We start from the raw sequence: 13,921 nt of genomic DNA, 5'->3' as shown, positions 1-13,921 counted from the left end.
ATAAAAAATTAATATTTTGTTTGAAATTTTGCCGAAATTTTGTACGTTTCAGTAATTTCGGATTTTGGTCATTTCGGTTTCGGTGTTGACCGAAATCCAAAATTATGTCCAAAATTTCGATTTCGGTCGAAATTTAAAGCCATGCTTGTAACTACATCACATACACCATACTTGCATGTATCACACGCTTTGCACCTGAAAAGTCCTTTTCATCTATGCAAAGGCATAGAAGCCCAAGAAAGAGTGTCGCTCTCCTCTTCTTTTCAATAGCTTGAAATCCAATCCCAGGGGATGGAAACGTTTTGGTCTTCGAAGCCCTCATATCAAGTTTTTTATTTCTCACCTCGAGAGAGGCTGTTACGACAGCGTACACAAACACGTATTTTTGACCGAATGCCAACGGATGGAAGAAACTATTAAGAGTGAAAAATCTTCATTGAAATAAAAAAGCTAGCGGAAAAATAAAATGTTGTTCGTTGTTTTGAGTATAATTTTTTAATTTTACAAAAATATCCTTACGAATAGACGTGACTGAACGAAAATATGAAGGATATTTTCATACATTGGTACCCTCCATTCGGATATATATAGGACTGTCCATCAAATAGCGTGGCTACATCTGGCCGCGATTTAAAATGATTTTGGACATCCAGATATGGATGCAATGGACATCCAGATATGGATGCAATGGACACGGTTCAATCCAACTGCAGTGTCTAAACCCTTTCCATTAACATTCGAATCCATTAGATCCAGTGGACCTTCTGGGCTTATTGACACCTCTAGACTTTTACTTCATATAGTTAATATTCCTTTATTAGTTGTTACAAGTAATAATTTCCCAAGGAGCAGTAGTAACATGTTAAACACACACCAATGAAATTAAGTTTTAAATTGAAGAGTGGATGGTGAACTTATCAAAACAAAAGGTTATATTTAGTAGAGTTGTGGCATGCCATCTTAAACTTTGCACCACCTTGTATTGAAGAAGATATCTAAAGGATAATTGAAGCATTTTAATGGAAAATGGATATAGATATATGGTTACAATGTGAACATCACGATTTCTATGTATGAAAGGTGATTACCAATTATTATATTCAAAGATACTCATTTTTCATGTACAATTCAGTATATTTTCCCCACGTAAACAAAAGTTAAATTATGACAACCCTTGTTGCCCTTGCATCACACATGATCTAGTGTCCGGCGCCTTTGTCGCTCGGCCCAGATACTAATCGGCCGATCCAACACTCCACCGTAGATTTCACTACCGAAGGGTACGCCACCAAGTGATTCTCCTTAGCAAAATCCCCAGACAAAACCCTAGTCGCCTCACTGCCTTGTTGTAGGATGAGGACACCGAAGGCCAAGATGATCAAAAGGGTGCACACTTGCCGGAAAGTCATCGTCGGAATTGCGGTCGGTTGCCGGAATTGGGATGACAAGAGGGTTTTTGGTAGGGAACTTTGTTGGTGTATAGAGAAAGGGTTATTTGTTGAATTGTTGGTGTAGAGTTGGTTTGATGTGTTTGAGTATTTATAGTGTTTGTATTGTGTGAAGTCTCTTGACAATTTGAGTTATCACTGTTTCTTCATGGAATTTAGTTACGTGTTGGCTAAGTCTATTTCTTTGTTTTTTCTTTTATCATGTCATAGGATATGAATAAAGACATGGTTTTGGTGAGCAGGGAACGCGGTGTCTTTGGGGTTGAATGCGTAAACGGGTCTAAATTATCAAAATGCCCAAGTGATTCAGAGGGAGTTTGATGTGGTCTTTGTTGAAATGAAGGGTATTATAGTCAATTTATAAAAGGATAGTATTGTAATAATTCTTGATAGTAAGGGTATTAAGATAATCTGGTCTGAAATTTTGTAATTGACCGTAGTCTAGTGTTTGAATGGACTGGTTCCTCTATGCGAGGAGAGATTAGAAAAAGAATAAGTAGGTGTTACCTAATTCATATGAAATGACGAAAATACCCTTTAACGATTTGGTCCCCAAGATTGACGTGCATTCTCGGTTGGTGAGTTTGAATTTTGTATAAAAAATTTCAAGGTCTGCCTTGGGCTTGCTGTCTCTGCTGTACATGTGACACTTGTTGCAAGATTGAGACCGTCGATCTCGTGGGCCATCATCTAGATTATAGACAGCCCAAAGATTGCAATTATTGTTCAATTCTAACCATTGGATTGATGTAATTTTTTATCATTTTGAACATTTTTAAAAAATCAACCAATACGAGGGATTGGATGAAAGGCTAGGATCGTTCGATCAGTGTGGCATGTCTGCTTCAAACCATCCATGTGGTGACCCACCATAATCATCAATGGTCATGATCATCTTACACTCATACCACCTTTGAATGCTATCAAACCATTTAGCTTGCACTCATTCCAATTAAAAAATCGCAAAACGAATCGTCTTACTAATGAGGAATGATAGAATGGAGGGCGCCCTCATTGGTCAATTTCTTCAAAAGTGCGTTTATGATGGCCCGAAAAAAGTGGATGGCGCCGTAAAAAGCGGAACAGCTTTGACTTTTGCTGAAATTGACCCACGGAGGCGCCCTTGAAGCTTGTTTTTTCAAGGGCGCCCCTTCATTCTATCATTCCTCCATACCAAATATAAGTCATAAGATTTTTAATTAATTCAATAGGAAAATAATACATTCGCCCCCTTTTCTTCCCAGGCCACCCCATTTAGGTCAGAAAGGAGAAGCCGTAACTCGTAAATACACGAGGAGTGGCCTGGGAAGAAAAGAGGGGGAATATATCACTTCCCCTTTCATATCTCTAATTGTACAAAGCTGGCGTTCAATCGTATGCCATCCCTCAACTACCAATGTGACACTTCTTATGGAGTTGTTCTAATATATGGTGGGGCACATAGGTGCACATTTTCTTTTCTTTTCTTTTCTTTTTTAAATATAGTGGGGCCCACATTCTTCAAAGATCCAATCTGTTCATTTCTTGCTTCCTAACGTAATTGGTCAGTGCCCCAAATACCACGTGCATAGGATGATCCTAACCCTCTGATTTGTAGAGGGGCATTACATGGCCAAGACACAGCCTATTTCCTCTTAAGATGATGGTCAAGAACACTCTTCAAATCGGTTGGTTAGGATCTTCCTCTTAAGATGATGGTCAAGACACAGCCTATTTCCCCTGGGTCCGACAATAACGGTTTGGATCTTTTAACAACATGGGACCCAGCCTAGACAAAATGCTCTCTAATAACAATAAAAAACTACATTTGTAAGATATTTAATTGCAATATTTCAATCTACATTTATAAGGTACTTAATATGTTTTTTATATGCTATGTGCACGTTAAGTACATTATTTTTTGGAAAACTACAGTGGGCCCATTTTATAGGATGATCCAAACTGTTCATTTGTTTTGGTCACAGCATGAATAGGCCAGTATATCATCTCCATAGGATAATCCTAACCCTCCGATCTATAGATTTTTCTATAATGTCCAGTCCCTCTACAGGGATAGGATCATCCTACGGAAATGATTTACAACTTAACTACGTTGGGACTTGGGGCCCAACAAAACAACAGGTCGGATTGTTCTTTGAAGTGGGCCCCACTATAATTTTCGAAAAATACTGGGCTTCACACGCGCACACCATAAAAATTCTCGGTACTTAATAACTGCATGTACGTATACATTATAGGCTTTGAATATTTTGGGGATAGTCTATGGCCGTTCAAAGTCTTAAATAACAGATGTTTTCAGTTTTCACATAAACTAGAAAAATCACATCTATTCCTAAGTTGCAGTCAACAGTCAATTTAGAGCAGCTTAACGTTTTAAATCAAGAGTTGTGTGAATATTAACTCTGAAGAATTTATCACATCGAATAGATAAAAAATAAATAAATAAAGGGAAGAACATTTAAATTTCATCAGTCAAAGTATTTAGTTTTGATCATTCAAAACAAAGAAAACTCTTTCTGCAACACATGGGGTGCCAATGGATCCAATTCAGATCGGATCCACCTATGTCTTTGTTCCGATCACTTCAGATTCCTTATTAGCTGGATTTTTTTTTCAAATGCTTTTCGGGTCTTACTTGCTAAGTCAGGTCACGATCCATTTTGAATCGGGCCTCGGAGTGTCCTAGGGCATACTGATGCATGTGTATATCGCACTTCACGAGATCAACGGTCAAGATCGTTAAATACTTAATTGGATTGCCCGAGGCCTTCAGATTAGAAGATTTCGAACAACGCCAAGATTGACGGTCCTCATTCACTAGAAGTTTCAAGAGTCCTCTTTAGTTGTTTTTAATTAGGATTTAATTTAACTATTTTCAACAATTGTTTTTAGGTTGGACGTCCAAGAGAAGGCAATATTTTAGAGTTTCACTTTTACGTGGATTGAGTTAGAGGATTTTTAGGAATAGGCCAGTAGATCATCTCCATAGGATAATCCTAACCCTCCATTCGAAATCTAGGATGGTACATCAGATTTTGTGGCTGTCTGGGTCTTGATCTGAAATAATTTTCTATCTTAGGATATGGATCCAATAGACACGGTCGTATCCAACTGCTATTCCCAAATCCTGTCCCTTAAAGATCCATTGGACCATCTGGGTCTATTGACACTCCTAGCAACATATGTGTAGAGAAAAAATCTAAAATTTCATTTTTTGCCAACATTTAGGAGCAGTTTGGATACGCGGATTTTAGAATCTTGGATTTCCTCAAATCTGTAGATGGGAGACAAGAAAAAAAAGAGACCAGCCGTCGTTTTCTGATTTCTTCACCCTCTTTCGAACAACAAAAGAGCAGGATCGTTCCATGTTTCCAGGTTTTAGAAATCCCAGGATGGGGGATAGATTTCTAAAACCTTGGTTTCTTACTTAAATTCCACGAAACGTTGTCAGGACAGCAACAACAGCTTGATCATGAACCCTCTTTTACACTGTTTTCAAACTAAAACCTGGATTCTAAATCAAGTTATTCAAACGGCCCCTTAATTGTTCCCGTGGTAAGAGCAGTTTATGTTCTAGAGACGAATCACACCTCGAATCAATGTGCAGCGGATGATCAAATCGTGCATCTGGAGAAGTTGAATCGCCAACCTGCAGAAAAAAAAAGTACCGACCACTTTTGATCCACTCCATGTTCAACCGTGACTGGTAAATTCTCAATTTGTTAGGGGTGAATTTGTCATCCAATCACCAATCATATAATTACCAATATAACTATCATCAATCGCTAATCGCTAATTACAATAAAGTATACTGTGTACAACCCTTAGATAGTTTCCCAATCAATTACATTTAATAAACCCACCATCTTGAATCGAATACAAACATGGGATTTTTCTATTTTTCCAATTATGCATTTATTTTCGGATTTCCTCAATTCAAAATGTTCCTTATTTTGATCAGACAACTTGTTAATCATTTTGAAGAAAATAATTATTAAATAATATAATGATTTTGCAAAATTTACATCCCTAAGTTTTCTTCAAAAAAAAAAAAAAAACATTCCGATAATAATTTTTTGTTTGATTTGGTTATATATAGTTTTATCATTGTCAAAACGTTTTGGTCTGTAGAACATAATCAGGATTAGTTTGTGGTTGGGGCTCTTGCTTTGTTCAAGGCCTTTTTTTTAATGTCTAAAATGGCTTCGAGCGATGTTTTCTGTTGATAGAAGTAATATATTTTTGGATGGGATACCACAAGTGAACCAGTTGGCAGTGTAGTGATGTTTTTTGGGCTTGCAATCGATTGTTATAACCCAAAACGAACAGGGTCGTGACAGTCGGGTAAAGTAAAAATATTTTTGTTAAAGAAATATTACGTGGTGGTCATGACCGTCGGGAAAAAAAAAAGGTTTTCACTAACAAAAATATTAGAACTATTGGTAAACCCAAAATTGAGATATTGTAGCCTGTCATTGTGCAAATTCAATGACTTCGCTACTCATCCATGCCCAAACTGAGATAGTGTTACCTCAACCCTAACCCAACCCAATCCAGGCCTCAGGTCGAGAACACTAACGCAACCCACCTTTAAATGTCTTAACCCTAACCTGACCCATCTAACCTATATTTCCCGATCAGGTCAGGTTGATCGAGTCGAGTTGGGTCAGGTTAGGCTACATAGATAAGATTTTCTATGGTGCAATTTGTTTGTCTACCCAAGGGTGGTATTCTGATTCCAGTGGAATGCTAATGGGGATGTTGATTCTGATTCTTGAGTCCGTCCGACAATCCAAACGCACCCTGCAATTCTGTAAAATACTATCAAAAGCTAACTAGAAAAGTACTTAGTAAATTGAGGAGTGACATTATTAAGAAAGGCAGTGTGCCTATCATTTCCCATTTCTATATCAAATTTCCCATTAACAAAGTAAGCAATGGCCTTTTACAGAGAAATTGTATGGTGTACGAGCGGACATGCTCGGATCAAATACCCAGGGCTGGTACCCGGAACGCAAGCATGTCCGCCCACTCACCATATAAAATCTTGCCGTTTACATTGGAAGTTTACCGACATGGATATATGTTGCAAGCATTGTGTCTTTTAGAAGCTTCATTGTTCTCTAGAACCAATCTTAGCTATGTGTTCTTCAGTGTCTTCTTCCAAAAGAAGCAAAACCAATGATTTGAAAGTCGATTGGGACTATCTCTTGAAAATATAGGTGAGGCTAGGATCATCCAGGAAAATGGTAATCCTTATTACTGAAGTTTCATTGTTCTATCAATTATTGATTTATGGTGAAACCATGGGAATTGCTTTCATTTGATTGGTATTCTTTTGTCTTATATAGCATAGAAAGGTCATCATTTAATTTGTAAGTAGTTAAAGTCTATTTGGGATGATCAGGTGGAACTATTTTATAGCCTTACATTGCATGATTTATTAAGAATCCATTTCTTCCAATGTAAAAAGGGCGTAAAACAAAATTTACACCAGTTTTTAAACGGTACACCCATTTTATGTCGAAAGAAACATAGCCTAAGTGACCTTTGCTGCATATATTATCTTGATCTGGCTAGGTTGATGAACTTGACCCACCACCTCTAGCCATTTGTAAGAAGTTTACAATACCCAAAAACGCAAAAACACCAGGTAGAATATCACCATCTTATTTTCTTGGAAGAATTTCTAGAGTGAAATTTGAATTTCTGTAAAAACACCCCTTTTCTTCTCTCCGGCGAGCCTGATTCGACGGAGCGATTCCCCGGCTGCTGACGTTCCACGGCACTTCCCCCGCTTATAGCATCCTATGGCCGAGTCACGATTCCTCCGAGGACGAATCTGAGGTTCCCTCAATGACAGACTCGGGACTCGCCGGGGGTAAAGCTCTCATTTGGCGATCTTCGGGAGGTTGATACACGATCCGGAGCGATTCCGAGTTTGGCGGCATCGGTGTTGTAGTAGCCGCCGTCGATCCATCTCCCCATCTGTATCTTTCTATTACCGCCTCAAACTCATCCCTCTCGGATCCAGATATAGAGGTTTCCGACGTGGAGGTCTCTTTGTTGTAGACGTCGGCCTCATCGGATTCCTCATCCGTATCCTCTACCTCTTCTTCTTCAGATCCCTCAGATTCGGTGTCTTCCTCCATCTCGGTCTCCTCGTGGGTATCCGACTCAGAATTCGGGGGATTCCCACGGTTTGGTGGGCGACACATTTTGCAGAGTGGAGGAGGATTTGGTGAACTTTATGAACTCCGGCGGGGTAAGCCGTGGGGTGGGAGTTCGCCCTAGATGGGCCAGTGGGGCGAATTTAACCCCTCTTGGAGTCCGGCGGATCAATCCCGAACCAGGCCTTTTGGGCGTTCCTCCAGAAGGTGGGCAGCAGTTTCGATCGGAGCCGGCAGATGAGTCGAACAAGTGGCTTCACCGAACTGAAGAGGCGGCTTGGCTACCCGTCCGAACCAAGAAGGGAAGACGCCTGGAGAGTGTCTTCCACAAAAGACAGAGCAGAGAATTGGGAGATTGGCGATGTCACAGATGTGCTTTCAGGAATTTTAGAAGGAGGGTTAGCTGCTGGAAGTGTCACAAAGTCTGGTCCAGTTCGGATTTCAATTTTCCAGGGCACCAACAACAGAGAGCGGATCAGGTGGAGAGGCGTCGGCTTCTTCCTCAATCAAAAGAGCATCCAGCAGAGAATGTTAGAATGGAGCCGTTGCTTCCTGCAACTTCGGATGGGTTAGCTTTCAACCTTGAAGTAGTCCCCCTTAAGTCTATTAGTAATGCAGACTTAGGATTATGGGGGAAGATGAAGGAGGGGTGGGATGGTGATCTGGATGCGTTGGAAGCCTGGCTCGTTCGAAATGGCAGTCAAGGGACTGAAACTGTGGTGTGTAAAATTGCTCCTCTTGAAATCCAAATTTCCATCCCTGCGGGCGCTAATCGATCGCATTTAATCAGAGACTGGTGCTCTCCATCCCATTCTCCTTTGGAAGACCTGCAAAAATGGGATACAAAATATCCTAAGGAGGGGAAGCCTTCCTGGTGGAAAATCGAAGGCGTTCCGCCTGAAGCATGGTGCGCTGATAATTTTCGGCGTATAGGGAGGAAAATAGGCCAGGTGGTGGAGGTGGATTTGTCGTGTTACGAGGGCTTCGGGTATGAAGTGGGTAGGATGCAGATCATAACTGAAGGTCGTCCCGGAAGTGAACTATCTCTCCCAAGCTCTATCGATAGCACAATTCGCTGGATTCTAGCCTCCCGGGAATCCGATGAAGGCTATCAGAACTCTGCAAAACTCTCCTCTCTTTCTCTAGTAGGGCAGCTGGTTGAGGAAGAGGCGTTGGGTACTCCTCTAAATAATGCTAAGGGAGGGGTATGTGCAGCTGAAGAAGATAACCATCCCATTAATGCAATCCAGGCTGCCTTCAATGCCATCAATGAAGCCTCAGAGTCCATAAATGTTGTCCAGGATACATTCAATGCCATCAATGAAGCCTCAGATTTTCCTTCTGTGCCGGAGATAAATGTCGGGGTCCTCGGGTTGGTGGAGTCGGCGATTCCTTCGCATCCCGCTTCTCGGGTGCAGCAAGCGACGCCGGTTAGCAGCATTTCATTTGGCGCAAATTTTGAATTTCAAAAAGTGGGTCCCACACAATCATACAGGTGGCACAGTGTCGATCGGCCTATTCAGGAATTCTCAACCTCAGATACTCCTTACTCTAAGGTCAACAGCTATGCAGACATTATTTCAGCCTTAACTTCTCCGTATCACAGGGACTATCCTCGAGTGGGTGTAAGCCACGTGCCCGCTTCGGGTCAAAAGGAATTTGATGAAAGAGGAGTTGGTTCAGAGGACATTTGAGATTCTCCACTGGTGGGCCTTGGGACCAAGGAGGAGGTATGGGCCTTTGGGCCTCATCAAATCTGTCTTGGGTATGAATATCTATGTTGGGTCGACAAAGACATTGGGCCCGCGTATCATTCTCCTTCTTTCTCAGCGTTTGATTTTATTCTGAAGCTTGTTTCTCCCAATTCCAACCCAAACGCTGCCTCTTCTCCGTATTTATTGAGCTCTAGACCTCTGAGTCTCCATTCCGCATCCAATATAGTGGGCATCACTCGATCCTCTCCTGAGACTGAGGAGGAGATTGGGGTCAACCAGTTGAGGGGGCATCGTCTGACAAGTCCCAACAGTAGGTGCATCCTTTTCTCTCGAGAGGACCATTTTACCCTTCAGTGCTGGGTGGGGCGAAGGACGGTGCTCTTTGATTATAGTGGCTGGGGAGGTATGAAGTCTTTATTCTATGGTGAAGTTAGGGGGATTTCCTTTCGCTCGCTCGTCAAGGTATCGCTTGGAAGATACTCCCATCTTCGTTCACGAGATGGTGTAGCAAGGCGGACATCCAGTTCCTGCCTTGTGCCCCAGACCTCTATTCTGTCCCTTCAAGGGATGACTTTGGTCCAGTTTCTACCCAACAGGTGATTGAATTGATGGTGGACCATACCGTGAATCTCAGTTCCCACTTGGGCCTAGTATTCCCGGGTCCCATTGAGGAATACAGGTCTAGCATAAAGGCGGCAGAATTGCGGGAGGTCGCTGGAGTGTCATCTCCAGAATCCATATCCGAAGCAAACCTGAAACGCACGGAGAGAGAATTGATGCGGCTTCAATCGGATATCAATTATGACTCTGGCTCGCATAGCAATGGTCTCAAACGAAAGAAAAAAGGAAGAAAGATTGGTTTCAGGGAGGGGAGGAACTCATCGGAATACAGTTGTTGATGAAGATTTTATCCTGGAATATAAATGGCTTGGGCTCTCGGGAGAAAAGAATTCAAATCAAAGCATTAGTTAAACATCGACGCCCTGAGGTTGTTTGTCTTCAGGAAACTAAGATGGAGCAAATCAGTACCATAGATATGAGAAGCATGGGGTTCAACTCTGATTGGAATTTTGCTTTCTTAGCATCCAAAGGAGCTTCAGGGGGTATCTTGGTGGCGTGGGATTCAGTCTTGTGGGACAGTTCAGATGTTTGGCAAGGAGTATTCTCTCTCTCTGTTGCCTTCAGAAAATGTGAAGATAGTTCAGTCTGGTTCTTCTCAGGCGTCTATGGTCCTTTGTCCCCCTCCAAGAAGTGCTATTTTTGGGAAGAATTAAATCAGATGCGCGGCCTATGCTCCGCTCCTTGGTGTATCGGGGGGGATTTCAATGAAGTCCTAGGGTCAAGGGATCGCCTCGGGGGCCAGCGAATTACTGTGGGCATGAGATCTTTTGCTGATTTTATCGCCATCAATGAGCTAGCAGATTTACCTTTGGGTGGATCATCTTTCACGTGGGCAAGAGGTTCGCACCGGAGTCGGCTTGACCGATTTCTTCTATCGGGCGACTGGTTGGCAGTTCTTTCCGAAGTTTATCAGCAGGCTCTACCCCATTCTGTCTCCGACCATTGCCCTATCCTTTTGTCTCCTAAAATGGAGTCCTGGGGCTCCCCACCCTTCCGATTTGAGTTAGCTTGGCTGGAAAATCCCCTATTGGAGGCTCAGTTAGTCAGATGGTGGTCTGAATGTGTTTTCGAAGGTCCCGGCGATGTCGTTATTGGCAAAAAATTGAGGTTCATTAAAGGAAAATTAAAAGAGTGGGATAAGGAGCAGAAAGAAGTTGACTACGGTAGGAAGCGGATTCTTGAGGACAGATTGATGGAGATACATTAATTGGCCGATAGTGGTTTGGCATCGGCGGAGGATTTTGAGCAACAAGGAAGATTAATACAAGAACATAAAGAGTTGTTGATGCTTGAAGAAATCTCTTGGCGTCAAAGATCTCGAGTCAAGTGGTTGTTGGAGGGAGATAAAAACACAGCCTTCTTCCATGCCATAGCCAGTGCTCGCAGACGAAGGAACAAAATTGAATCCTTAGAAGTGGAGGGGGAGATTGTATCTGACCGGGAGCGGATTATTGAAGAAATTATTGCATTCTACAGATCTTTATATTCCGCTGATGGGATTTTACGCCCGATCCCTCAAGACATTTGTTTTGCAAGTTTAAGCCTGGAAGCCTCAGCCGGATTGGAAATCCCCTTCTCTGAGGAGGAAATCCGAACAGCACTGTTCTCTCTTGCAAAAGATAAAGCCCCTGGTCCCGATGGTTTCTGCTTGGTTTTCTTTCAGACTTGTTGGGAAACAGTAAAATCGGACCTTCTTCGATTCTTCCTAGAATTTTTTGAGGGTGCTCTCCTCGACAAAGGGACGGGTGCAACTTTTCTAGTCCTCATTCCAAAAATTGAAGGAGCATCAAAAGTATCAGATTTTCGCCCGATTAGCTTGGTGGGCAGCCTCTACAAAGTGCTCGCAAAGGTCCTGGCGGACCGTATCAAAGTGGTTCTTCCATCTATTATTTCGGTAAGTCAAAGTGCTTTTCTAAGCAATCGTCAAATTCTTGATTGTTCCTTAACAGCCAATGAAGCCATTGACTATTACCGGAGGAAAGGGGAAGGCGGCATCTTATGCAAGCTCGATATGGAGAAAGCATATGACCGAGTGGATTGGGCCGCTTTAGATTTTCTCATGGGTCGTATGGGCTTTGGGGGTAGGTGGAGAGGGTGGATTCGGAACTGCTTATCATCCGTCTGGTTTTCTGTCCTCATCAATGGATCAGCAAAAGGATTTTTCAAATCATCTAGAGGCTTGCGGCAGGGAGACCCTCTATCTCCTTTTCTTTTCCTGATCGTGGCCGAATCCCTGTGCAGTCTGCTGAAAAAATGTAGTGACATGGGGCTATATAAAGGGTCCCTTATTGGAAATAGTAAGGTGGAAGTCTCGCTTCTTCAGTTTGCGGATGACACTCTTCTGTTCTGTTCTCCGGTCATATCCCAGGTTCTCAATCTTAAGGCCATGCTTTGTTGTTATGAGATGGTCTCGGGGCAACGATCCAATTTCGCCAAATCTCGGATGTACGCGATTAATGTTTCTGAGAGCGATGCATCCTCTTTCGCCGGAATTATGGGGTGTGGTCTAGATGTCTTTCCAGCAACCTATTTGGGTCTTCCTCTCGGAGTGGGTCAACCGAAACACACCCTATGGGCTCCTATTATACAAAGGATCGAGCGTCGGTTGGCCACCTGGAAGCGCCGGTTGGTTTCCAAAGGAGGTAGATTGGTGCTTCTAAAGGCCGTTCTATCCAATATGCCGATTTATTTTCTATCCCTTTTTCAATGTCCCGCCTCTGTTACTAAGCGCATCGAGCAACTTCAGAGACGTTTTCTGTGGGGCGGTTCAGGGTCTTCCAAGGGGGTATCCCTGATTAAATGGAGTATGGTCTGCTTGCCTACTAAAAATGGCGGTTTGGGTATCAGGAGGGTACAGAGTTTTAATCAGGCCCTTATGGGCAAGTGGTTGTGGAGATATGGCGAAGAACACTCCTCTTTGTGGGTCCGGGTCATTGAAAGTAAGTATGGTTCATCTCATGGGCATTGGGAATCAGTTGATAATTTTAAAAACAAAGGGCTTACGGTTTGGAGGGACATCTTGCAGTTGAAGTCTTTATTTGCTCCTGGAGTTCGATACAGAGTATATAGGGGGAATCATATTCGGTTTTGGCAGGACCCTTGGTGTTTGGTTGATCCCCTTCGAGTTATGTTTCCTGACTTATTTATCGTTTCATCTCAGAAAGAGGCTTGGGTATCGGAATGTTTTGTACGGGAACAGGGAAAAGTGGCGTGGGCTCCTAAGTTCCGCAGAGCCTTCTTTGTTAGCGAGTTAAGATCTCACAGCGCCCTCCTCTTCTTATTGGACTCTTGCTTCATCAAGTCTTCGGGCGTAGATCGTCGAATTTGGATTTGGAATCCGTCGGGGATATTCTCCGTCAAATCTTTTTATCATCACCCGATCCCTCCTTTAGTGGAGCATGTGTCCTCCTCGGTTTGGCGCCAATCTTGCCCTCCGAGAGTTACTTTCTTTGGGTGGTCGGTTAGCTGGGGCCGCATTCAAACTATGAATTTCTTGAGGAAGAGAGGAATGTGGCTCGTGGATCACTGCCCTCTATGTTTATCCGCAGGAGAATCCATAGACCACCTCTTTATACACTGTATGGTTGCTCGATCTATTTGGGGTCTTCTCTTTTCTCGGTTTGGGATCAGTTGGGTCCCTTCCAATTCTATGGCTGAATTTATTCAGAGTTGGGAATGGGCTCCTTGGAAAAGGAAAGGCAGAATTCTGTGGAAGATGTGTCTCTTAACCTCATGGTGGTTTTTGTGGAAAGAGAGGAATGCGCGTGTTTTTGAAGGGAAGGCTAGTTCTCCATATTGGATTTATATTCAGGTGATAGCTGCGGTCATCTCCTGGGCCCGTATACTTCCTCTTTTTCGTTTTGTTTCAGCTTTTGACCTCTGGGAAGGATGGTCAATCATCTGTATGGAATCGGCTACCAAAGTGAAAACCCGCCCCTCCTGGTCTCCTCCTCCGCCGGGGTCCCTG

The 13,921-nt window shown here is 42.8% G+C and overlaps 1 protein-coding gene across 1 annotated transcript; it reads left to right on the top strand.

Moving 5' to 3' along the window:
• The first annotated feature begins 10,345 nt into the window (after positions 1-10,345).
• On the top strand, positions 10,346-11,161 carry LOC143858454 (uncharacterized). The gene has a single exon (XM_077369107.1). It carries the CDS (start codon positions 10,346-10,348, stop codon positions 11,159-11,161), a length of 816 nt encoding a protein of 271 aa, XP_077225222.1.
• Positions 11,162-13,921: the final 2,760 nt, after the last annotated feature.

The sequence above is a fragment of the Tasmannia lanceolata genome, unplaced genomic scaffold (genome assembly GCF_043159265.1).
Source record: "Tasmannia lanceolata isolate RefF3 unplaced genomic scaffold, GAP_Taslan_0.1 ptg000026l, whole genome shotgun sequence".
NCBI classification, from domain to species: domain Eukaryota; kingdom Viridiplantae; phylum Streptophyta; class Magnoliopsida; order Canellales; family Winteraceae; genus Tasmannia; species Tasmannia lanceolata.
The sequence above is the reverse complement of the archived record's forward strand: the minus strand, read 5'-3'. Positions and strand labels throughout refer to the sequence as shown.